This window comes from Pomacea canaliculata, linkage group LG7 (assembly GCF_003073045.1).
Source record: "Pomacea canaliculata isolate SZHN2017 linkage group LG7, ASM307304v1, whole genome shotgun sequence".
NCBI lineage: Eukaryota > Metazoa > Mollusca > Gastropoda > Architaenioglossa > Ampullariidae > Pomacea > Pomacea canaliculata.
In genome coordinates, this window is record NC_037596.1 from 12,025,187 (window position 1) to 12,051,711 (window position 26,525).

Sequence of the window (26,525 nt, forward strand, 5' to 3'; positions counted from 1 at the left end):
TTGTGCAAGTGTGCACACATGTGAACATACAAGCACATTGAAATAGTTGCCTCTTTACTTCATGACAGATATTTTATGTGTGTGACGGTGCATAAAATCTTGTGTGTGCTTGTTTTGCAGGATTATTAGTGTGCATGCTTAATTAGTTGAATATCTGCAATTTAGCTTGTGGCTCTGTGCATACCTGCTCATGTTACGTTTGTGTGTAAATATGCGTATGAGATCTGATATTGTACATACAATCTGCAAACTCATATGCATATAAACAGACATGAATATGCACTACTACATACATGTGCAGTCGTACATATGAAATGCGCAAGAACATTTAAATGTCTGCATCTTCCTGAGAGAATGTTTGTTTATATGTACATTTATGTGTATACCATTGTGTGTATACGCATCAACCAGTAAAACAGAAAAAAAGATCTACAAATTATAAACAATCCACCAACAAACAAACACACCCACAATTGTCAGGAAGGGGAAGAATTTGCCACACCAATTGCATTTATTGTCAAATAAAAAAGGCTGATTATGAAAATGCTGCTAGTTTTTGAGTTTATATTTACTCTTTAAGTAAACAAGTAGTCATTAGCTTAACATGTGTCTTCAATTTAATCTCTTTTACAATGTTGTGTTCTGAAATAGTTAAAGTAAAAAAATATGTTTATTCCTTATTATCTGTAACTTAATGCACAGCAGCATAAGAGTGGTACAAAGAGTAAGGCTGAGGGCAATTTGAAAACTAAAGTTTTGATAAAAAAGTGGCTTTGATAAATTTCTCACAAACGTCAAGTAAAATAGGAATTAGACATGTGTACAGTATTAAAGAAGACATTTTTAATTCATATGTTAACATTTCAAATGGAATTTACTGTTTGAAATCTTTTGATTGTAACATACTTTAAGAAAATTATACCTCAGAAAATAATTTGTCACTTTATCAATAATAATATAATTTGTAAAGCACTTCTCCCTGTTTGGAGTTGAGCTCAATTTGTCACCCTCAGTTCATCATACATGTGACACTCTCCCTGGGCCTCACCTGCTGCTAAGGCCACCTTTGAAAGTATGCACACCTTTTTCTTCTATTTACCTGCATCCAATTTTATGTCAGTTTAGTCCCTTTATATGAAAAAACTGTTTCATTTTAAGTTTTTCTTTGGAAACTTTTAAAGTTTTGACATTAATTTTTTTCTCATTACTTCAAAGTTGTGTATAGTAACAGTTACACCAATTACCTCCCTTTAACTATTGGTGAACATCTTTGGTTCTTATATCACCATGTATCATGTGGACAATAGGAACTAAATGAGTAATGTGGAAAATAAAATAATGGAGTGAAACGAAGAAGGATTGAGCAACTGAATTTTAAAACATTATACAAAGTAAAATCTAAGTGGAGTGAAGGTAAAGATGATAGATATTCATATGAAATGAATGTGAATATATCTTGCACAAGCCTGTCAGTAGTGTATGACACACACACTCTTTCTCTCAAAAGTTAACATATTATATACCTAGCTACACTCGGCCCTATGCTACTCAATGAGTAACAAGGAATAAACTAAATACACCTACACACATGCACACACATTTACTTACAAATTTATGTTTAAGATGGGAAAGAGATGTGCTTACATGATGGAATTGGGTGGGTGACAGAGGGTACACAAATCTAGCCTAAGGAATTATTAAAGTATGGTGTACAATGATGTCAGCATGGCTACGACAGTACTCCCACACAGTGTATCATCCTTTCCACCACCATAAAAAAATTAGGTCTATTAGTTTATAATTTGTGCATTAGTGCATGTGCGTGTGTGTGTGTGTCAAAAACAAGTACCTGCTAAAGAGAACCTTACACAAAATAAGAAATGCTGCTGCTAAAAATGATGATGATGATATGGAAAATATATATAAATATATAATTTAGAGACATATGTATAAATTGACAATCTTTTAACAATTTACAATTTTATTTGTATAATTATGACAGAAATTATTCAACAAGATCTTAAGCAGGTTTCATAGTTCAGAACCTCTAACCATCAAAATTTTGTTCTAATAAAAAGATCCAATTCATGAAGAAAACAATTTATACTTAAAATAAAGCAGACTTGGGTATGTGGAATCATAGCACCTCAACAAAACATCTCTAATCTTGAGGGCTATATATTCGTCACAGCAGAGGAATCATGGTGTACAAAGTGCCAAGAGGTCAGCTAAATTTATTCAATGAAAAATAGTAATTGCATGTATAACCTACACCTTTAGATATTACATAAAAATAGTAAAGATACAGAGACACCCAATGGTTGTCAAATGACATTTAAAGGTGAGTTTGACAAGGCAATTTCAGACATAAGTGGGGAAAAAATTATTAGATGATGAAAATACAGTATGATACTTTGCGTAGCCCTGGCTGATATATTAGACACAGTAACAAGAATATCACCTTCTGACAGGATAAAGGAATGATAATTTGAGGCTTACATTGAACAGCAATAATTGGGATCTATAGTTGGGAGCAGAACTGATGTTCCTAAGACATGTGACTAAGCATGATGACCTAGCTTGTAGAGTGGCGATAAATGTGTGGGCATGTGTGTATATACACGTGTGTGTGTGTGTGCTTGCACGTGCAGTTTTCTTTCAGGAACTTATTTTTGTGTCTAGTGTCTTCTCAGTGCAACACATTCACCCACAAATAGCCTACATTAAATAACATTATTCTATAAAAGTATATGTTACTTCTAATCTGTTTCTGTTTAATATTAACTCTGAAAATATTTGATTGTCTCCACCTTGTTTAATACTTATTCTCTTTTACAGAGAAATGAATTATTATCACTTACAAAACTCTTCTCACATATGATTATCACGACACGATAGGTGGCATCTTTCGACAGTGTATGCTGATTGCAGGTTTGTTTAAGTCCTTTGCTTGACCATGTTCATGGAAGATTATCACTGAACGTTCATCAAACTCAGCCCATAGATGAAGGGTTAGAAACTGCACACATAATTCCATTCCAAATAACCAAACACTACAGTCCTGTCCACGTTTATCTGGAATAGTGCAAACACAATAATATTATTATTACTTTAACAGGCATCAGGTATGACTGTCTAAGCAATTAATACATTTGTAAAAGAATTAAAAAATGCATACACTTATATCACCATTTTCTCTACTTACTATCAGAAACCAATGCAGCACAAATCTGCAATCAACTAAAACATATTTTTATTACATAAAACTTTAGGGTTTGTCAGATTTGAAAAAAAAAATGAGCCATGAAATCTGTAAAGGCAAGTACATTTGGGGATTCTGTCCCTATGATTACTTTGGTCAGAACAGCTTCCACAGCTGGATCACTTGCTGAGGATTAGATATTCTTGTGTAAATCCTTTTTCTGAAACAAATGTTACATGTACATGAATAATAAAGCTTATATAACATAAACAGACTTTCAGAAACAATGATTGCAGGTACATTTGTGTATGTGTGTTTGTTTGTATTATTTGCATCTTAATGAAGTCATTTTTGTGATTGTGTTTTTAAAAGCTTATCATGTAATGCTCATTAAGTTCAACACTTAGACATTGAGCACTTAGTCTCACTCCAAATAATCAAACACTATGGTCCTGTCTAGGTTTATCTGGTACAGTGGAAACATAATAATGATAATGCCTATATGAGCATACTACATTTGCTTTTTAGCAGCAAATAGTATTGAGACATTTGTAGATATTGAATCTGTGTATGCATGAATGTCGAAGTGAGTGAATGAATAAGTAGATCTTGAGTAAATTAATTGAACTGACCCAAAATAGAAATAAAATTTATTGACATTCAATACTTCACTACATAAAAAGAACAAGTTTCTAACAGAGGTTGTTTTGCCATACAATGGGAGGAAATTGGGATGTTATTTATTTAGTTGGTATTTTCTTATATTCATAAGAGAGATTAGTACATGTTCCTGCCAAGCAGTGTATTTCTGTTGCTGTATTTTAATGCTTTCTGCAACTTTGCCTCATGAGACCAGCATCATACAGACACAGGAAGTTGCTGTAACCTTTGGTACTTGTAGCCGGAAGATTTGAGATGAATAAGGTTCATTGTTCATTCCTCTACAAGTGAAGTCTGCAGAGCTATTTATGACGAATCTGAATAGGAAGGTCCCGAATACTTTTAAATAAAATTTACTGAAAGATCAGGGGATTATACAGGAAGGCTGCTGGCCGCAAGTCCGGCTGTAAGTCTTATGTAGTTTTATCAGAGACTTACAGGTCTTATACAACTTGAAAATAGGATAAAGCTCACCATGGACACTGCGGCTATGGCTGCAGTTTGTGGCTTCAGCAACAGGAGTGTCACTGTCTGAGAAAGACTTAACAATCATTTAATTGTTACCATTTAATTATAATATAACGAGCATCCTCTAAAAATTATTGTTCCATACCTCAAAATGAGTGTTAGCATTGGAAAAATTTCTGATACTAGTATTTTTCAGAATATAGATATTTATTATTAATAATTACTTTTACAGTTTCCCTCTGAAACAAGATAGCAAAAGCTGTTTTTGACTGTCAGTTGGCGGTACTACATGCTGACAGTGAACGACTTTCATAGTTTTGCCTCCTCAGTCTCTTTTTGAGGGGACAACTGCCCCACCTTGCGTTTCAAGCTGAATCCCCATTTGTTTTGTGGGTTATTTGGTTCCTCTCCCACTTCAATACTTCCTTCCCACAAGACATAGTCAATCCTACCAAGATATTGGACTTATAGGAAATTAGGAAAATGTTACGATTCAGCCAAATACTAAGAATATGAATGTCGAAATTCTAAGGATAGCTTTCAGCTGTTGTAGGTTAGCAAATGTGATTATTTCAGCTATACAACTGCCAGACACTTTTGGTTCTTATTTACCTGACCCTTTAAAAAAATCCAAGAAATAATGTATTTTTTCCAGAGAGCCAAAAAAAAATTTAATTCAATTGATAATAATAATAAATATTTTAAACGAGGCTGTTAAGTAAATGTAAACAGGTAAAGAAAACATACAGAACAATCCAGGGCAAGGATCAGGCTAAGCTAAAGAGACTGGCAGTTTGAGAACAGCAGCCACACTCATTGAGAAGGTATAACTGGTAAAACCGCAAGGACTTGATAACGATTTTGAGAGAACACAGAATGAACGTGCATCATGAATTCAACATGCAGAACCCTATTTTGCTTAGTTTTCGTGAAAGATTTGTACGGAAAGGAAAGAAAGCAATAAGTTTTGTGGGTTAAACAAGCTTGTGCAATCATATAAAGTATCAATACAAATAGAGATATTAATAAAGGATAATCAAACTGTCATTTCTATCTCCATGTTTCAAGGATCACAATAGAGACAAGAATTGATTTTTTCAAACAAATACTATAAAGTGGACTGCTAAAATCTAATTTATTAATCAATAAAACAAATAGTAAATAAGTAATTTTGTTTTTAATAAGAAATGAGTCCCATATGGTGTAAGAGAAAAACTTCAAACTTTTGTAGCATGATATTTAAAGAGTTTATATAATTATTTTGTGATAATATTTTGGGAGAAGTACGTAAAGAAAATGTACAGACTGAAGATTTTTCTTTAAGAAAATTTTGGCACAACACGTGGTCATAAACACAATTTGTAGCAAAAGTAAAGTAATCCTCATAATCAAGCATGTATCTATGTTTTTACATGCAAAACTCTTATAAGGCTCATACTCCTCATACTCCAGAAAAATTGATGGATGTACATGCACTCATCAATTCAGGGACAACCGCCCCTAAATCACACAAACAACTGCATGCGTGAACTGCTCAGAGCAGAAGATAAGCGCATAACCAACAGGTAGGTAGGTAAGCTGCATGAAAGAAGGGACTTGTGTTTCAATGGAGATATGTTTACTTACACAGTATGTTCAAATCTTACGATAGCAAAGCCGCTTGTTGCATGCTGATTGTTGTTTCCAGATTTCCAGCATCGAGAAAACACTCGGTCACGTGGTTGTGACAACACGCGCCGATTCGCGACGCAATCACGTAATGAAGACGTTAATAGTGTAAACGCGAGGTCAAGTCAAGTTTTTTCTTCAAAAGTGCAAAGATAGAAATCTGTTTCCTAACGTACATAAAAAGTGACTGTAAACACACAACACAAACCCAAGCTCGCAGAGTTTTATTTCGCATCCAAGTACAAATAATTGTCAGGGCTGTACACTATACTTTCAACACAAGCAAGCTGCTCCAAAGGGTAGAAGTGCAAACTATACAGACCAAGAGTAAAATAAATGCTAACAAAACCAGACACGGCATTTCGAACACGATGGGGTAGATCACAACGAAACTGTATAGCAAAATATCACAGGATGCAATTCACAAGAAGCCAAAAGAAGAAACTTGGGATTCACGCATGAAATATTATCTATGAGGTAGGATAAAAGATATTCTTAGACACATAAACAACATCTAAATGTTAGACCAGCTCAGTTTTGTCTTGATATTCGAAAATTTAGGCAGTTGACGGTGCTGAACCGACTAAAAATGTAATCAGCCATTAGCATTTTCTGTCTTTCTTCAAAACGCTTTCTCGATATACTTTTTTTTCTAATAATACAACGACGCAAAGACCCGGGGTAAAGAACCAAAACAAAATAATGAAATGATGGATGGTAATTAATGTTTAAACGTATTAAAAAGTTTATATGAACTTTATAAGTTTATATGACAACTTCCATGATAAGTATAAATAGTAGACCGCAATCTTATATAACATAAACTTACCGTTTGTATGTTCTCTGGTCCTTATTTTAATACAAACGACGACATTGAAGATAACAGCGACAAGCAAGATCCCACCACACGAGAGGCCGATTGCTAGTACACCGACTGACTCTACACACTGGGTTGTTGTCTCAGACACTGACTCTACACTTGGGGCTGTTGTCTCAGACACTGTAAATTAAGGAAAGATTCTGGTTTACACAGTCTAGGTAAGGTTTAGCCTACCATGTGAGATTTTGTGTTATCAGAGAAATGACGGCTTACCATCACAAACTAGATGACTATTGTACAGAGATCCATAGTTAATAATACTACAAACAGTTATTCATATTACCTGCAGTCATATTAATGAAACATTTTATAAGCTTTTTAAAAGATGTAATAAGATTTACATTGATATAATAATATAAACCTTTATTCTAAAACAGCAACATTCACTTAAGACTAAAATGATTTATTGTATTTTACATTTGGTATACCAACAACAGTGTGAACGTAACCAATAAACATGTTGACACAATTCGTATTTTCTACTGTGTTTTCGGTTTATGGTAATAAAGATGAGTTGACATACGTACTAGAATATTCAGTGATGTTCACTGTTGTAATGTCATAACCTATTTCATTGCCAAGAGTTATTTTCCAGATTCCTTGGTAAATGTTTTCTTCCGGATGAAGCTTCAACACCAGATTAGGAGGCTCTCCACTCAGGTTGCATTTCACCTTCGGTATGAATGTATCCTGTGATGGGGTCGGTGTCAAGGAACATTTATTGAATATTGTTGTGTGTGCTTTTACACGAAATGTTACTTTCTCCAATTGTAAAGATACAAGTGTGACAGGACCGTCAACAAACTGAGGAGCACCTGCAAACATCAGGAACAAAAGTTACAAATTAAAAAACAGACTAGGTTGTCTTTTATTAAATAAAAAGACGTTTCGTTAAAACATACAGATGGGATAAAAAAATAAGGGTTTCAAGTAGAGATAATGTTTTTATAAATAGATGCAAGAATCTTGATATCCTTGGATAAAATAAGTCTAAATTAAACTCGTTGACTATCCGTGATAAAAACAGTACCTCAAAAAAAAAAAACCACACACACACTACACAAACAATAACCTTCAGCATAATCTGCCAGTTCCTGGGTTTGGGGTTTCAAGGACAGAAAAAGTTTACTGAACAAAATCAAACGAAGACTCGATTCAAAAACATTTAAGAAATCAACTGCTTCTACTCCCCATCTTTATCGTGAAACAAACACAGTGCACAAGGCTCGTAGGGAACAACATTCAAATAAAAGCATATGATTGTCCACAAAATTTCACATTCACCAGACACAAATATACACAGCAACACAATTGACTGGTCAGGCGCAAACAAATATCGCAGGGGAACAAACATATTGTGTTGGGGGAGAGGATGTTGTTCTCCATGCCCGCTGCTGATGTTCTGTCTGCTTTGGTCTAGGAGCAAAAAGAATCGCAAGGACCACGTGACAGAGACTCGAGGTTCACTTGACAAAAAGATATGTTTATCCCAGTCCTATCCCCGTGTTACCACTTCGCTTTGATGGGCGCAGCAAGAGGCGGGTCCCCCCCTTCAGCTCTCACCTCTCTCGTAGTTACCACTGATCAGATTACTCCACTTCCCAGTCTCTCATTAACATCCCCACCTCTGTAAATTATCTCCCTAGCGGTTTACTTACATCTCACAAGAAAGGACACCGATCTATTTATTTCCGACCCGCTTCCTTCACAACGAACTGTCGGCCAGTCGTCTTGACACCTGACTGACAGGGAAACCTTCAGATGCTCTTCACCACTCTTAGTTTGCATTGCACTTTTGTCCTCTTTATTAGCGATTTCCATTCCATTCATGTTTAAGAGATTAAAGACAGCAGGAGGATTTCCTCTCTTAAAAGAGCAGCAGACGTTGACTTCACCCTCGTTAATGAGATGAGTACTGTTTACTTCTTGACCGTCTACGGTCAGATTTGTGACCTTGGATGGGTCTGTCGGTAAAAAAAAAAATGCACATATAAATTCATTCCCATTCCTTAAGCAACTCTTTACTAAACAGAAACTTAAATAATACTATTTACTTACTCTCTTCCATTATTTGTTTATTTAGTTGTGCTTGCTTATTAACTCAGGCTTTGATTATTTATATTTACTGTATGATGCTTATTGTGTTCTGTTATTTTATACTTTTTATACATTGGATATGCCACTTGTGTTTCTAGTAGTTATATTTTATTGTCTTTTAAATTCCTTTTTATAAAAGAAAATTTCTTTTTTAATTCCATAACGTTAGAAGGATTCAAATTTTAGTTGCGTGTTTTGTTTCTCCTGTAGCCAACGACTGTTTCCTTTCTCACACATTCCACTTAACATTTTATTTGTTTGTGAAGACAAACCAACCCCATCAAGTGTCACTCTACAGCCATTATCAGATTTGTACTTACTAACATTCTGGCATGCTTTAACAAACGATCGGTTGATGTCTTTGTCTTTTAAAGTTGCACAACTTGATTGTGTCTGATCGAATCAATCGTGAACAAACTGTTGTTTTACTCACAATCACCCAATGTGTTGTGGTCACATCAAGCAGTCTTAGTAACAATAACGAGCAATAATACAATACTTGAGATGCTATGTTTGTAACTCTAATTACTTACATATCACATCAATGGGTATCAGCAGCACTGTCTGTCTGTGTAGAGTTTTATTCATAATGTCGAGATATATAGCAGTGATGGACCGAGTGAGCAGCTGTGAAATCTTCATCTCCCAGGTCCTCACGGAGCTGATGAAGTAGCGACGCTCTGCTACACACAGTGTGTCATCTCCGACATTAGCATATTTCACAGTGAAGTCCTGAGACTGCTTTGGCCTTATAAATATGCACAGAAGTGATCTTTTGTTATTTTGGCACACTTCAACATAGAGACGTGAGGTGTCTGTAGATACTGAGTTTTCGCTAATATTAAGAAGATAACTAATATTTAAAAAACTTCCTTCGTTTTGAGATAACATTTCACTAACGTTCACCTTTCCACCTGAAAATACAGACATAATCGTATTTACAGACATATACAGACATATACTGACTAGCTTTCATTCAGAAACAAAACTCAGGTTTGAGAAACTTGTTACAAACGTCACTAAAAAAACGATTTGATTTTATTTTATTGTAAGTAATTGTATGTTATTAGTTTATACTTATTATCAGTTACATATATAACGTTTTTATGGTAGATAAAGAAAATGTTTTAACATTTATATGTATAAACTGCAATGCCTAGTGTATGATATATGTGCACACAACATATCAGCGCATTTTTAGTACAAAAAGTTGTGTTACTTACTTGAATTACAAGAAGAGAACGCCAGCTTGTGTAAACTAAATATTATTAGAAAAAAGAAACATTTGAAAGCTGTCTCCATGGCGACACACATCAGGCGGCTGTGTAGACAACAGTGTGAGTGCGATGTGTACATCAAGTGGAGCTGAAGGTTGAGTACATCCTGTACTACTTACATATAAACACTCCAAGCTTTCGTCTTCCTTGTACAGTTTAGTACAGTCATAGCTTCTATGTTCTTTGATAAAAATTTCTTATTCCCTAGAGTTCATGCCAGCGAGATTTTGAAGTCTCGGCTTCGTTTGCTGATGTAGCAAATTGTAATTGCTAAAACCACAAAATATCTGTTTATATTTCTATCTTTTCATATCATTATATCTTTGTGGCCCCTGTCTGCGTTTTATAAAATCAAAATTAAATAAAAAGCACTAATGATTTTCCTTTTTTCTCAGAAAGTTATTTTAATGTTTATATTATCCACGTGCGTTGTTTCTTCTTACAAAACGCATACTTTTCTTTCAAATGCTCCTTTCTGCCTCAAAAGTCAAAAAGATAACAGATGCCTATAAAAATTATAGAACACTACTTATGTTATGTACTGTTCACACAAACAACAGTGTTATATATTTTAAGACAAAAGAAACAAGACAGAATTTTCATCCCACGACTCCCATCGGGCCTATGAATAATGAATAAAGAACACACAAGTGATTATTCTTCAAGCTGACAGTGTGTGTGTGTGTAGATAATGTGTAGAACGTGCATACAAGGGAAATAACTTATTTTGAAACTGCGTCTGTGGCCAAAACACTGTTTCATGAGTTGTCTCAGCTTTTCTCTGGGCTTTGTTGAAATTGTTCTACTAGCACAAATTAACACAATCATGTTCATTTAGCTCTGGAAATATTTATTGTGCTCGCGTATTTGGATGTATGTAGTTAATGTACTTAAAAATTACATTAAAATATCTCAAAAGCTTAAATCTTGGCACTGATGTTGATAGTCCATGAGGTAGTCAGTCAGCCAGGGCAATTAGTTAAGAGTGAATTATTTCAAAGTGTTCTATTTCTTAAAATGTAATTTGATGTGTCTACAGTTTAGAGACCTAAGTAGAAAATTGAGTAATCGTAAGCTAGTTTAAAACCGTTTTCATTGTTAAAATTTTATTAATTAGATTTAAGGACACATAAACACATACACAAATCTACAAAACAATACAAATCACTCTCTGTGGAACTGGTAGGTCTCTTACGAGTGAGCCGGCTTACTTCAAGTTAGGCTAGAGTGCCAGCTAATCGAAGGATGAGGATGATAAGGAGAACCCATCCCAGTTCTGGTGGACGTCCTGTCCTGTCATCCATGGAAAATAAGACTATACTTAGTGTGGTTGCCACCTTGGTGGGCCACTAGACCTGGTTTGCATGTAAGGTCTTGAGGACAAATAAAATACCGTTATAGATGTTCATATAGCTTGGTCTGAAAAGTCAACTTTCCACATGAGACTAAGAGGCAGGACTCATTTTCAACACTTTTCGTTGTAGCCTAATAATCGTTTCGCAGAACAACTGGTCTGGTTCGGCAGTGTCACCGGTACGACACTTTAATGTCGTCCGTGTGGGTACCTTGGACGGTGGTTAAAACTGGTCGGGTAGACAGAGAAATAAAATACTTACTGGGTATAATAGACTTGTCATACCATGTAAAACTGACGTGCAGCCGCTCAAGATGTACATACCTAAGAAATGAGCCTGGTGAGCCACTGCATCTATCCACTTGTCCACCCTCCCTCGACAACAGGTGCTGAAGGACAAGCTTTACATGGCGCCATTTGATACCAGTGAAGGGATGAATAAATGAATAAATTAGATGCTAAAAAGTAGACTGCAAACTAAAGTTAAGAGCCGGACTCATCATCCGTCTCTGAGATTCAAATCTTAACTTCCATGAACATGTTCTGATACTTGTTTCTCATGGTCCTGATTTCATTAACCTTATGTGATGTGTCCATACGTGAATGATGGTGACTTTGTGATGGACAATTCACGCGCATTAAGCGGCAATAAACTGTTTATGAAACCGTGTGCTCTAATTTTATTATTCAATGAAACATTAATATATCTTTACCCAGATGCTTTTCAGGAACTAGTGTCTTATCAGAAGTGGAGGTTCATCATTGTTGCCTGCATTTACTCGCTTTAGGGTCAACTTAGTCCAGACTGGAAAGGTTAGGGCGTGTTTACTTTCTTCAGATCACTGATGGCTGTGTGTATGATGTCCCTAGTCAGAGCTTTGCTTCATATTAAACAAGGACATGAGCACATAAACACACACTCACATTAAGGAAGAAGATTGCTTTAAATAATCAGCTTTTATTTTCTTTCGCCTGCATTTAATGTGTAAATACACTAGCTCTGAGTCATCCACACAACTTTTATAGCTAGAGTCAAGATGTCTACACCTCGCTCTGTGCTAACAAGTGTGTTCACATTGCTTGTGTTTCTTACAGTGGCTTATGGACACCTGGAAAAGTGTGAGTTTATTGTATACTTTTACGTCTGGATACATTTGCAGGGATTGACACTTTGTAAGACATAAAAGCATACTGAATTATATTTTTTAGATAGAAAACAGTTACTTGTACAGTCAGCCTATTTACCCTGGTAGCGAGCGGCTATCATGAACTTAACACTGCAATGTCACATATCACCAGATTGATGAGAAAATGCTCTTTCACACTAACCCCATGGAACCACGTGATATTTTGCACCTGGTTCGAGCTACGCCATTTCAAAGTTGAATTATATTTTGCTTCAAGTTTGGTGTGAGTTTGAACAGTTACATTTTATTAAAATTACACAGAAATGTCCTCTAATCTTCACTGATTCAATTCAACATGTATATCTCAATATCCATGCGAAATCTTGTAAACGCGAGCTCAAATACCGACCCAACCATCCAAACTTGCCGGTTTTCGTGAGGGGTAACATTTATTCTCACAAAATACACAGTATCCTCCCAGTCACACAAACCTAAAGCATACTCTGAACACATAAAGAATACTTGTTCTTTATTGTGATTTAAAGATGATATTTTTGTTCCTGATACTTCATTAAATACTTTGAATTGAAAACGAGCAATTTTTGTGTGATCGTCGACTTTCCACCCGCAGGAAGGAGTATGTGCCGGTACCCACTTGTCCGACTACGACTGGAAGCACATTAGAAGTAGCTGAACACAAAGATCTAGCAGTTATCTGTATTGATGATAACATATTTATAAAGTTGATGGCTACCTATTTATTCTAGATAATTTTACTGTGCGTCCAGTTCCTGGAAAGTTGACATTATTTTCTGGTCGCCAGTATTTTACAGGTTAAATTTTGTCGTATAATACCTTCGTTTCTAATTAGTAATATGAATAACATACTTTAACATACTTGACAGTGTACTGCTTCTAATAAACAGTATAAACAATGAAAGAGCTCTGTCTGAGGTTAATGCAGGATGACTTGCTTTTTCAGGTGCAGTGCTCGAATTTCTTCACCTGACAGAAAATGTTTGTATCAAGCAAAACGACTTCGTCAACCTGACCTTCTGGCTGAATACTTCAGGCTGTGAGACATCAGACACAGTCTACATACTGTTAGTGAGGGTCAAAACAGACACAAACATCGCCGATGACGAAGGACGGTTAGCTGTTATTAACGGCAGGTGTGACGTCATAATTGGACAATTACTCCGCTGTGTCAGTCCAGCTGGTCCCGTGGAGCTGTACAGGAGAGTGAACAGAGCGCACATACAAATTGAATGGAGATGGTGGTGGAAGGAAAATGGGTCGTTTACCGACAGAAAGAAAATATTAAACATAACTGCTTGTGGTTAGTCTACCTTACTACTTTGCGATGTAAAACGCATTTTTGCTGTAAAACATTAAATGGAGACTTCAGAGACATCTATCCACTTCTTCACAAGCAAAACATGGAAACAAAACATGATAGAAATGATGATGATGATGATTGATGATGATGATTGATGATGATTGATGATTATGATTGTTGTTGTTGATGATGATGATGATGATGATGATGATGATGATTGCCGTTTTTGTTCCAGCACCGTCTTATGTCACAATTCTAACTGTCAACGGACAGGAGACTAACGGAACTTTTATTACCGATGTGGGTCAGAACATCAGCATCTACTGCGCCTTTGATAAAGGAAACCCTCCCACTACCTTTCGTCTGTTAGACAGAAATGGAGGTGAAATAGATGTCGCTAGAGATGAAAGTCACATTATTCATTCCTTCGCGCCTGTTTCATGTGAAGAAGACTGGCCAGTCATCCGGTGTGAAGGAAACAGGGCTATAGAAAATAAATTTGTATCATTGCTTGTAAGATGTGAGTATAAAATAAACATTGGTGAAAGTTTTGTAATACAATGCCTATGAAAGATAGTTTAAGAGTCTACGCATAAATCATAAACATGGATAGCTAGAATTGGTATCTTGACGCTCTGAATGCTTTATGAGCTGTGTTTTTGATTGTTGATTAACTATGTTGTTATGCTCTAATGATAATGATAGCCTACATTTCCCTACAAAGAATTTATAAAGATGACTGCGAATATTTGGTAATGCATCGATACAGATGTAAGTGCGAGCAATATTGAGATCATGGGTACATATTTATGTATTAGTGGGAATAGTTTGTGTAAGGCTTACTTTTGTTTCACCAAATGACCGAAAGAACACCAAAACAGTAGATTTTCTTAATAACAACCTCTAAAAATTGTATTTTATTGAAAAATTAGTTTTAAAAAACGAAATGTATTTCATTTAAGATTTTTTTAATACAGGTCCACCACAGTTTGCTGACATGGCTCCAAAATTCGTGTATCCAGATGTAAATGATCACGTGATATTAAATATCAAAGCCCACTCGACAACACTCAGTGGATGTCTGTTGACCAGAGCCTCTACAGAAGAAAACTGGAGACAAAAAGTGAACTGTAGTCTTCATGGTGTTCCTCCGAACCTGACTTTAAACATTAGTCTTCACAATGAAGTGAAGTTGATCCTGGGCAACTGGACATTAAATGTTACCAATGATATAGGCAGTGGAGACATCGTACTGACATTTATTGCCACCTCTGGTATGTATTTTTGTTACCTTTTCCAAATTATTTAATTGTTAAACAAAATTTTTGAAGTTTACGAAAACATAGTAGTTCTAAAAAGATGAAAAATATAAGTCTGGTAGCCCCTTTGCACTGCATTTTGGTATAGGAATGTGTCTATATAAGTACTTCTTACATTAGAGACAAATTAATAAAGAACAAAATAACGCCTGTAACTTGGAAATAATCCTCAATTAATGTTCATTTTATAGGTAGGGTTAGGCCTTGTAACCAGCTGTTTGAAAGTAGAAAGCTCAATTTCATGAATAATGAGATCAGTGGTTAGCAGCTAAAAGATATAATTAACCTCAAATATCATATTAATATTCAGATTAGGGACATTTGCATGAATTTTAGTGCCTGCCACCCGACTTAAGCTTTGCTTATGCTTTCCTGTTATTCTCTCTCCTAAGGATCTGTGAATGGAAAGGAAAAAGTTTCTAAGGATGATATAAAGAACACTTAAAAAACATTTAGCATTTGATTATAGGTCACTTTAGATATTTGAAATTAGTAGTATCGTGCAAGGGTCATATCATCTGGTGAATATATTTTACAAGTTAGATTAAAGACATCTAGACACAATCGCATGCAAAGTTGACACACACTTAGTCATGTTTAGAATGGACTTTTTATTTGATATGATGTTACCCTGTGTTATTATCATTAGGTGAAAGGACCAGGTATGTCCATGTATTATTATTAAGTAAAAGGACCAGGTATGTCCCAGCATAAACGGAAAATTTGGCCAAGCTTGGGGAAAGCTTGTAACATTGGTTTGCCCATTGCCAAGCATCCCCCAAGCAAACGCCAGAATCTTCAGCATTCGCGGTGCGCGCGCAACGTGATCTGCGATCGCGAGATTGGCGAAACCTCTTCGCCGCCAAGATGTTCAACACAACCCTGGCCGCCAAAATTGAGCCAGTCTCACTGACATGAATATTCATGACTATCAAGTCGCTGTTCGCTAAGAAAAGATTTTCACGGCGTGTGTTTGTAATTATAATTATTTTTAGATTGTTGTGTCGCTTCAGAATGTCAACAAGTATATAGAAAACCCTCGCACGTGTTCCTGTTGCCTTCTAATTAGAGCGAAATAAAGTGGCTTGTTCTCTAGACTTCATTGGTCTTCAGTTTTCAGTCTTCACGTTTTGTCACAAGTTTTTTAAGGTACAAGTATCCAGACTCTAAATGTTCATCGACCAGTATGTGAAATTTTAGCAAAAGTGAGCGCATCTGAAATTTTAGGGAAATGCTCTAGGGGAGCTGAATTCTCGGAAAACAAATACTCGTTTCTACAAATTAGGTGTGGAGTACTTTGATGTGGAAGCTGCTCTATGAGCTGCAAGCGCCACAGGGAAATAGAAAGCGGATGTATATTTGTAGTTTGTAAGTAATTAGAATTTCTTCTCCACCACTATTTGTTTATGAAGGCAGTGTTCGTATTTTAAAACGCAGAATCTACACATTAAAAATAAACATACATATGTAAACATAAAGATGATGGATGCTTTATTCGCATAATGTACGATTAACTCGCATAAATATTTTAGTCAAATGACCAGCCTGTGCATACCGATACTAACAAGTACGCCTAAACAGTCATATCTTTATCGGTTGGAGATTATTTTACTAACCTTTGTTAAGCTGTACGTCAGCAAAAAAAAAAAAAAAGACAAATACCAGCATGTATCGGGAGCCTGCGCAAAATGTTTCAAAATAAATATCATATCTCAGCTTAAAGTTGTTAAAATGTTTTACAGATTTAAAAATATTTTGCGTGAGTTTTGTAAGCTTATTAACAAGAACTCTACACTTAATAGAAAGCTTGAAGTATCCGTGCATTTTAAATTCAAATATTGTTCTGATGTCTTTATTACTAAGCAGGCTTGTTGAGGAAGATGACATATACATTTTTGAAAAGAAAGTTATTGCGAAATCTGTTTAATGGATTCTATATTAGCATTTTATTTCAATAAGTATATGTAACAACGTATGCATTCAAACATAACGTTTGATCTTAATGTTTACTTAAGAGTTTGTTTTGGCAGTATCTATCAATAACTTCCTTTCTTCTTTAAAATGTTGAATAAAGAAAATATTGTTAATGTGCACAAATTTGAAGTCATGGATCGAAATAGAACTTTAAGTTAAGGAATCAGTAAACAGCTACCTTACGGCTAACCTGTTCTATGTAGATATACTTTTCAAACGTGTGTAGAACATATTAACATATAGAACATACATTTAATACACGTTTTATTATTGTGTAATGAGAAGATAACGCATACATATAGAAATAGAAAGATGGTCAAAAGCCGTCTGTTTAAACTAGAACTTTATGCATTTTAACCGGTTTTCTATATAAATTGATGGTCATTTTAAGAGTGGTTCGAGAAAGGCCAAGGAACAAAGAAATGAGTCATTGCAAAGCGAAACCAAAAACAGGAAAGTGTGAGAGATTTGATATAGAGGAAAGATGCGGAACTGTATTAAATGTATTTCGTGTGTCTCACCATGTTCAAGAGTGTCGCGTTAGTAACTGGAATTAAAAGCAATGATCGACATGGTTTTAAGTGCTCGAAATTATTCAAGAGTTTAACCATATAGACAAAAAATAACGCGAATTTTTGTTAAATATGACAGTGGGTCAAAACACAATATAAAAAGGAAATTAAAAATAAAATTTGTAGTAAACGAATAATGAACGTAAACAATAGCAAACTAAAATTACTCTTCTTTCTCAAGAATGGTCATGCTACATTATAGATAAGATATGGTATACTACTAAAAAAATAATACAAATTGAGCAGATATATTAAAAATGATTAATTTTAGTTCATTTCCTTTAGTGTCATGTTTAATGGTGTGATAGCAGTACACGTACAATATTATAGTCAAAAAATACGTAGTGACATAAAATTATATAGAAGAAACCGGCAAAGACGACAAAGTGGCGAAAAGGAGGGATCACCCTCTAGCCGGTTAGGCGAAGAGACATCACTCTCCCCAAAGCAGTATACTTGATGCAGTGAACCACTTTCTCTGGAAAGTTTTCCCCAGTCATTCTTATGTCGACCCGTTGCATCTATCAATCGTTGTTCCGAGCTTCAATTTTCTTGTTGCCGGCAGTCTGTAGTCTCGGGGAGGTGACTTGGATTTCAGTGTACTCTGTTTTTTCTTCAGTTCCGATGATGACTTTGGACAATTTCGTGTTTGTGAAAATTAGGTCTCCGTAGATCAATCCGTCAGCATTTCTGTTACAGGGGGGCTTTTTCTGATACAATATAAATATAATGTGTTATCTTTTGAGCGACTTTCTCTGCTAATCTTAGAATAATGCTAATCTTAGGAAAGGTACAGCAACAAACAAAAATTTATTACGAAACAGTATCTGATTATAGGTATCAAAATGGAAGCTGAAATTAAGAAGTGTTTGAAAACCTGACAAACCTCTGGATCTGGGTGTGGGCTCGTTTCAGCTGCATTAGTAGCTGTGTGACTGGATTCAGCAACATAGGTCTCTCGGTCTATGATAAATTAAGAATCTTTTCCATTTAGAATAATTTTTAGGCTTTTATCTGCAGTATAATACAATACAATGATATATATATATTACATAACACTATACAACGCAATACTACAATAATACAAAATACATTGACTGTCGAACGTGAAAGCTTTTTTGTGGGGTTTTTACTTTTTGTTGTATTTTTTTGCATTAACGATATCTAATTTTTACATTTATCACCAGCGCGATAAATTTTGTTTGAACTGTTAAATATTAACTTATTCTGTCGCGCGTCTTCTCTTGCCAAGCATCTCTTGCCAAAACATGTCACCCTGTTTTACAATGGGTTGACAAAATGGCGGAAAAATGTAGGAGGAATTTTTTTCTATTTCAGTTACTGATATCTGCTATAAGCTTACTAACTTTGATTCTGGATGTGGTGAAGATCAATTTTTAGGTTTTGTCAGTTTTACAAAAGGGACAAGTCGAGAGGCTGTTACTGGGAAATTATTGTTTAACATTTATTGTGTAATAGTTGTTAGTTACATTTAGTTAATATCATTAAACGAATACAAGCCTTCAAAGAGGTAGAGTTGTTTCTAAAAAAAAAAAAATCACAAATATCAAGGCGTTGACGTGGACGCAAGGTTCTGTGACAGTCAGATTTGCTCTACTACATATAAACAATATTGAACGGTTAGACTTTCTTACCTTTTTTCTGTATTTGTTTCTTCTCTCGGACTTTACGTGCAGAGACGTAAACATTTTCGGATGTTTCAGACGATGAATTACCTGAGTCAAAGCAGTCAGTAATGATATAATAATGTAGATCATAGCGGGCAGATAAATAAACTTGCTACTGAAACCAGGGTCTTTGTATTTTTGTGTGTGTGTGTTTCTTCTTGCCTTTCAATTTGGCGTTTTACCTCTTAACATCACTTTGTCTAGCTCTATGTTCTCGTTGGGTCCATCTCTCTCTCTCCTCTCTCTGACACACTCATGAAATCAATGAAATTATTTCTTTTAACTTCGAATGAGAGAATAACATAAATTAAATTCGGTCAAAGAATAATGATAACGTACGAGCATCTGACTGCGTGTCTCCAGTAGGTAGACGTGAGCGAAGAGGGCGGGGTGGAACTTCCGATGAGGTCGGTGGAACGGGACTACGGTCAACGATGTTGTTGCTGTCAGCTTCTCCGCTTGCCTCGATCAGGTCATTCACGATCATAGCTATTGACAGGGAAAAAGTCAATCAACAAAGTCACCTCGTGTTAATTTATAAAAAAACAATACAAAGGCACAGCTAAAATCGCTGGAAATAGAGCATAATGTATCACAAAAACATACTCGGTGGTATTTTATGGCAAAGAGACACGAGAAATATTATAGTAATGCTTTTGTCTTAATACCACCTTGAATTTTAGAGAAAATAGAAAGTGACGAAAGGGAACATTTCTAAAAATAGTGTCGTCTGAATAAGCTGAATTCGAAGAGAAAAGATGCAATCCTCTGTAGAAGAAAACAGACAAGGACACGATACGTTGTTGATGATGAATGTTCTCGTCGACAATGAGATAGAGTTAGTTTTTGTGCTTTATTTAAATGTGCTGTGCAACGTTTGTCATCAGACTGTATTCAAGAATTTACTCAAAACATTTCAAAAACTATTATTATCTAGTATCTTATACAAGTTTTGTCCTTTCAGTACTTTTCGTCCTACAGCAGTGCCAACTCTACAAAAACACCAGCTGTTAAAGCCAACGACAACTAAGACTAATGCACACACGTGTTTGTTTTATTAACAATAACACACATGGGAAAATATCTAAAATATTCCAGTAACAGAGAATGAATAGCACAACGTAGACTGCAATGACCTGATTGCTTCCCATTACGTTTTGATCTGGAGAAGATTTACTTACCAGTCTGTTGAGTGAATTCAGTTTGGACCTTTCAGTCAAAGCTTGTAAAGAAATATTAAATCTGTAAAATCCGTTTTTTTGGCAAACAATCGCTGCTTGAGCGATATTTCTTCTTTTGACTTGAAAACATGCATAGATCTGCTGAACTGAGCCACTCGCTGTTATAAGCACTGCTCGCCCGCAACCGAGCTCTCCAGTGTAGGAGAGCAATTTTCTTCTCCATTTCAGTGGCAGGTGAGAATTTTTTTTGCTTGAAGGCTTACATCTTGAAAATTAAGCATAACTGTGTACTCATATTTTGGAAGTTGTTATTTTAAAATGTTTTTAATCCGATCATGAAGAAAAAATAGTATACTCGTCTTGTTCTTTACAAAATTTCCCCTAGGACGTGTCGCTCTTACTTTTCGCTTTTAAACATTAACGGAAATATAAAAAAACGAAACAAAAACCACAATTAAAATTTAAGTATCAGATACTGCCACTTATTCAGATTTTAATGACTCACTTGAAGAATTTCCTTGAAGATTTCCGCTCGTACTTTTCCTGCAGCAAAAAGAACTGCACTATATGGTTTATATTTGATTGCAATCGTCTGTGATTAATTTAAAACACTGATTGTCAATATTGGTTTATATTTGAATCTGGGAGGAAATCATTTTAAAAAATGATATAAAATATAATAATTTACTAAATTAAATTTTCCTTAGTATAGAATATCTTAACTAATTTGTTTGTCTTCATGCTGTTAAGTATGACAATAGTTTATTCTTTGTCTATGGTAATGTATATCATGTGAATCTCATTGATAAGTTATAAGATTCCACACGCTATGGCTCTAGAAAGACTTAAACAATATAAAGTAAGTGTACCATTATTTTTTTTATAAAGTATGTCTAGGAAATTCAGTGCATTCAATCTGTTATGGTTTGTTTCTCTTGCATGTAAAAGTAATGGAAAAAAAGACGGAGAAAACACATGCTGCCTATAGTCATATACGTTGATATAAAAAAGCAATCAAGAAAAAATATTTAAAGAAACTTTTTAACAATTCAGAGATAGTCACTTACAGTGTATTATAGTAACATGAAGAATGCCACTAAACAAACTCATTTTAGGATTCTAATGGAGCAGCAAATAGAATAAATATTAAATTTCAACAGCTTGTGTTTAAGTTATTTATCATTTTAAATTTCTTATATCGTTAGTACGTAGCTGTACCAGTGTAAAATCAGCAAAAATACTTACATTCCTGCCACTTCTGCCACAGAGGTAGCAACCAAGACACAGAATTAATATCAGTGCAACAGCAAAGCATTAAGTTAGAGGATCGACCAAATATAATTGTCAGGAGAAATAAAAGTAACTCGTCTGTTAATCATTTAGGGAAGTAACAATCTGTCCGTTAGAAACTGTTATATAGGTCAAAGTTATCTCAATGTTCAATCCTAGAAAGAACAATGCAAAAAGGAAACACGAGAAACAATAAATGATAACTAAAATAAGGAATGTGGTAGTGAGTGTCATTAATTAGCAATACAAATCACAAGATAGTAATTAAAGATGGCTAAAGGGGCGAACATAGCCTGTATACATAAATCACAACTGTTAAAAATATTATTTATGTCTGTGTATTGGATGAAAAAAAAATTACCATGTCTCTGCCTTTTCACATTTCTAACAACAATTATGCTGACAACGACGATAGTAACGAAAGTCACCACAAAGCCACACATAAGCGCAGTGGTTACGTTTGTTGGTAATGCTGCTTTTGGAGGGGATGCTGTAGAATCTGAAACAACATGTATGATTCTGGACTCAATATCTAACATTGATTTCTAATCAGTCGGTTAGTTTTTAAAGCCTATTCAAATCCACTGTATAGTAGACCAGCGTCGGTTGTTTTCTCTACTTACAGATAACATGTACTCAGATGTTTATATGTACAGCTGTTACTAAGATGGTATTCACCAATGTCTGTGATATATATAGTTACCCATCAATGTCTGAACAGGAACATGAACATGTCTGCTTGTAAGATGTGCTGCCTATTCTTTTTTATGTTTATATCCTCATTTTTTGCGAACGCGTTCTTGTATGTGTACATATCTGCTTTATGTACGAAGCACACAGCTACGTATTATTTGATTTGCATTTTTGCATGCTTCTTTTTTCCTGAGGTACTATATTTGTGAGCAAAGACATTAGAAAATTGCTAGTACTTCTCAGCTTCCATGTATGCTTACTTAAACTTCCCAAAACACGGATTGTTGTGGTAGTTGATCCTATTTCATTGCGAAGAGTTAGGGTCCAGTTTCCTTGGGTGATGGCTTCAGTGTCTGGGTGAAGATGTAGCTTTAGATCAGGAGGTTTGCCATGTAGGGTACATCTCATGTTTCTTTTGGTGATGTCTTGTGAGGACACTGCTGTCAAGAAACATGCAGTTAATAATGTTGTGTGAGCCTTGACTGGAAGTTCTATGATATCACGAGCATATGTAGTGTAGATTTGCGTCGAGACGTCAACAAACTGCGGAGGGCCTGCAACAATAAAAACAGGAAAGTCATGGTAGAGTCAGTTACATTTCTTAAAAGTAACAGTATAGAATAAGTGTAAATAATTCTTATCACATTATCAAACAGGACAGAGATTACAAAAGCTCATTCTTTCTATTAAAAAATCATGATTCATTTAAAATCAAAGTTTCATTGTAGCATTCATTTTAAAAGAATTTCGGTAGTAAATGGTATATGCGTTTTTGCCTTAAATGCCTATATTTAACTCGTGTTTCAGACCAGATTGTGCGCATTGATACAGCACAAATTTTATGGGATAGTTAAAATAATGGTACTAATTTTTTAATTTGTGACTGTTGTGTGATGTATTAAAGTCGAAATTGAAATCATGGTTGTAGTTACTTTTCAAACGGAATAGGGTATCATTTTGTTTAGAGAAACAATCATAAACTCTGTAATTTATTAGCAAATGTGAACGCATTAGGGTGGCGATTACTTCGAGATATCCCAGAGAGAATTTAGAAGTTTGTACTTAAGAGAACACCACAGATATATTTTAAGAGTTAAACTCGCGACCACGAAAGCCTTTATCAGATAGACATCAAAATACTACACATACAAAAGGCTAAGTCATCTAATACAGGAGCAGGAACGGAAACAGCCAACAGGGAAAGTTCTCTACCACAACAATAGGAGTATGTCAAGGATATCTCTCTTTCCCTACATTTTTCTCTAACACTCCTCCGTCTGCACAAATTAGACTTCAGAAGTCATAAATTATTTTTGTTTACTGACAGTCGTAGCTGATATGAATCTAAGGGTTTCGAAAACGAACTAGGTGAGTTTACAAGGAGTCAAACGTCGATGCAGCTATTGTAATCTGCTGCGCAAATTCATGTTTTAACTTAAACTTGATGTGAAACCTTTCATTTCTATCTTGACTTTGAAATCGTTTGACCTCTTGGCCTTATTAATTAAAATCAAGAGAATATTTTTCAGAAGCTTGTATATAATATTTAGTTTGGAGACATATAAACTGTAAGAAACTATTTAGCATGATGTTTACGCCCTGCACATTGCTGGGAAAATGAAATAATGGAAATATTGTTTATGAACAGCTGACTTCTTTCTTGCAAGGTAGCACACATTTTAGTCCTTCGTTCACGTCGTTCTCACACACACACACAAAAACTACTCACTCGAATATACAAATTCCTTGAGACATAAATAGGGTTAATATTTGTTTGCAAACGAAAAATCTTATTGACAAGTATCATAGGATCTGAAATACGATAGCTGAAATCTGTGTACTTACACCTGACGAGGAATATCACGGATTTGTTCTCTTGCGTCCCGTTTCCTTCACATCTGACCATCGGCCAGTCATCTTCACACTCGGCAGTAAGTATGTGATGAAGGTGTTCTTCATCATGTGACGATATCAGTTCAGTTCCGTTTTTAAGTAGCAGACGGAAAACAGCTGGTGGATTCCCCTTCTCAAAGTAGCAGGACACATTAACCTCCTGACTATTATTGATAAAGTAATTGCCGTTTACCTCCTGTCCATCCACAGTCCAGGCTTGTGATGTTGGGTGGGTCTGCGCAAGTACACACATTAGGGTAGTATTTCAACAAGATGCATTTATAATAGTTTATATTATGATCATTAACATTTTTTCATCTCACTTTTTCATGTTTCATAAATATATAAAGTAACTAATCAGTCAACTATCTAGTATTTTCACGAAATCGCAGTTCTTTAATAGTATTCCTTCCCTGTCTTCATCTCTCTGCTGATCGCTAGAGTGAAACGTTAGATCATGATCATGATTTTGTCCTCCATTTCGACACACCCGAGTTGAGTGTTGAGAAAAAACACCTCATTTAGCATTTCAACAATCACATTTCAAAATGTTGTGGCCTGTAAACATGATTCTATTTGTGGGCTGGAAAATCAGCACAAAACTTAGATGTGAACGCTAAAAAAAATTTCAAGATTTCATTTTAATATATTGACTATTGCAGTATGTTTGGAAAGACTTAAATCACAAAAGCAGGACTTGCCTGCTACTTGGAATAAAACTTAATATATAATACTTCATATATTATTATACTTACACAACACCTTCAACGTGTCTCAGTAGTATTGGTTTGGGTAGCCCACTTGTACTGGTGGAGAGTATCATCGCACTCAGTGACCTCGTGACGAGCTGAGAAATGTTGATATTCACAGACACCACAGAGCTATTCGCGTTTACTTGTTCCAAGTAGCATGTAACTCCTGCTTTTTGACTCAAGTTTTCCCCAAACACACTGCCTAAGTCAATGTTTTTCATTTCTTTACTGAAGTAACAAGCTGTTTTCTTTACGCCTTCTTCACAAACCGTATAATCGGCAAAAAAATAGTTTCCTGTGATGTTGAGGTGTAGGTAATATTACTAAAACTAAATTCTTCTGCGATCAGATTCTCGGTAAAGTTAGATATTCCACCTGAAAATGATAGAAAAAGTCGACATAAATGCTTAGTTATTTAATATGAAGTATATGATTTTCTTACGTGTATCAAATAACTTCATGTATATGGCACGAAATTAACAGTTATAAATCAGATGGTGATGAGGATGATGGTAAATGGGCTTCGTATAGCACTTGAACACAGCTTTAACATCGCTCTATTACGACACTCGCGCAAGTAATTTTTTATATCATTCACGCATTCGAATGGAAGTCAAATATTTGCTAGGTGTTCATATTTTACAACCCTTCTTAAACTTTCAAAACATTTGTTTAAAAAAAATTGACAATGATCCTTCTCCCTCTCTCTTGTCACACGTGTAACCTGTCATGCTGACACGCAACTGTCCCACCAAAATCAGTCTTTTCACCTGCCTTCTACTTCTCTACAATATTTGAGTTATTCTCTATGCGCTAATCATGAACAATATGAATGATTAAAATTGTACAACGAAGGAATACTATGAAATCTACGGATGGCATGGAGCAATATCCAGACAAAAATTTGTGGCCTAATTTTCCAGATTTTTTTTAAAACAATAATCTCATTAAATATAACACCCGTGCTGATTTAGAGGGACCTAAGTACACAAAACAAGAATATGGCTTTCAGCAGGGAGCAAAGAACAGACACAAGTTTCTCGGAAAAGGTCGACAAACAGAAGGATAGTTCATCCTCCATATCGTCATTG

The 26,525-nt window shown here is 35.2% G+C and overlaps 3 protein-coding genes across 18 annotated transcripts; 1 reads left to right on the top strand and 2 right to left on the bottom strand.

Annotated features, from left to right (window-relative positions):
• Positions 1-1,963: 1,963 nt before the first annotated feature.
• LOC112569626 lies at positions 1,964-10,455 on the bottom strand. Of its 15 annotated transcripts, none has more exons than XR_003100483.1 (8): positions 10,199-10,413; positions 9,509-9,658; positions 8,537-8,842; positions 7,406-7,693; positions 6,828-6,998; positions 4,337-4,393; positions 3,327-3,422; positions 1,964-3,019 (listed from the first exon to the last, which is right to left on the bottom strand). XR_003100483.1 is itself a non-coding variant. In XM_025247465.1 (8 exons), exons 1-7 carry the CDS (start codon positions 10,329-10,331, stop codon positions 3,382-3,384), a joined length of 1,146 nt encoding a protein of 381 aa, XP_025103250.1. In that variant the 5' UTR covers positions 10,332-10,412; the 3' UTR covers positions 1,964-3,019; positions 3,354-3,381. The 15 variants fall into 15 exon arrangements, 9 of the variants coding, with proteins under 9 accessions (XP_025103250.1, XP_025103252.1, XP_025103251.1 ...); XR_003100482.1 differs by having other exon boundaries at positions 1,964-3,075; positions 10,199-10,412; XR_003100487.1 differs by having other exon boundaries at positions 4,337-4,389; positions 10,199-10,411.
• A 1,980-nt stretch (positions 10,456-12,435) lies between these two features.
• On the top strand, positions 12,436-17,460 carry LOC112568790. The gene is made up of 5 exons (XM_025246270.1): positions 12,436-12,725; positions 13,716-14,072; positions 14,308-14,592; positions 15,050-15,346; positions 15,784-17,460. The coding sequence occupies exons 1-5, from the start codon at positions 12,644-12,646 to the stop codon at positions 15,834-15,836; spliced, it is 1,074 nt and encodes a 357-aa protein (XP_025102055.1). The 5' UTR covers positions 12,436-12,643; the 3' UTR covers positions 15,837-17,460.
• A 152-nt stretch (positions 17,461-17,612) lies between these two features.
• Positions 17,613-25,053, bottom strand: LOC112568789. 2 transcript variants are annotated; one of them, XM_025246269.1, is made up of 9 exons: positions 24,635-25,053; positions 23,050-23,343; positions 22,458-22,595; positions 22,052-22,064; positions 21,312-21,349; positions 19,965-20,114; positions 19,593-19,673; positions 18,824-18,900; positions 17,613-18,647 (listed from the first exon to the last, which is right to left on the bottom strand). In XM_025246269.1, the coding sequence occupies exons 1-9, from the start codon at positions 24,933-24,935 to the stop codon at positions 18,462-18,464; spliced, it is 1,278 nt and encodes a 425-aa protein (XP_025102054.1). In that variant the 5' UTR covers positions 24,936-25,053; the 3' UTR covers positions 17,613-18,461. The 2 variants fall into 2 exon arrangements, with proteins under 2 accessions (XP_025102054.1, XP_025102053.1); XM_025246268.1 differs by having other exon boundaries at positions 23,026-23,343.
• Positions 25,054-26,525: the final 1,472 nt, after the last annotated feature.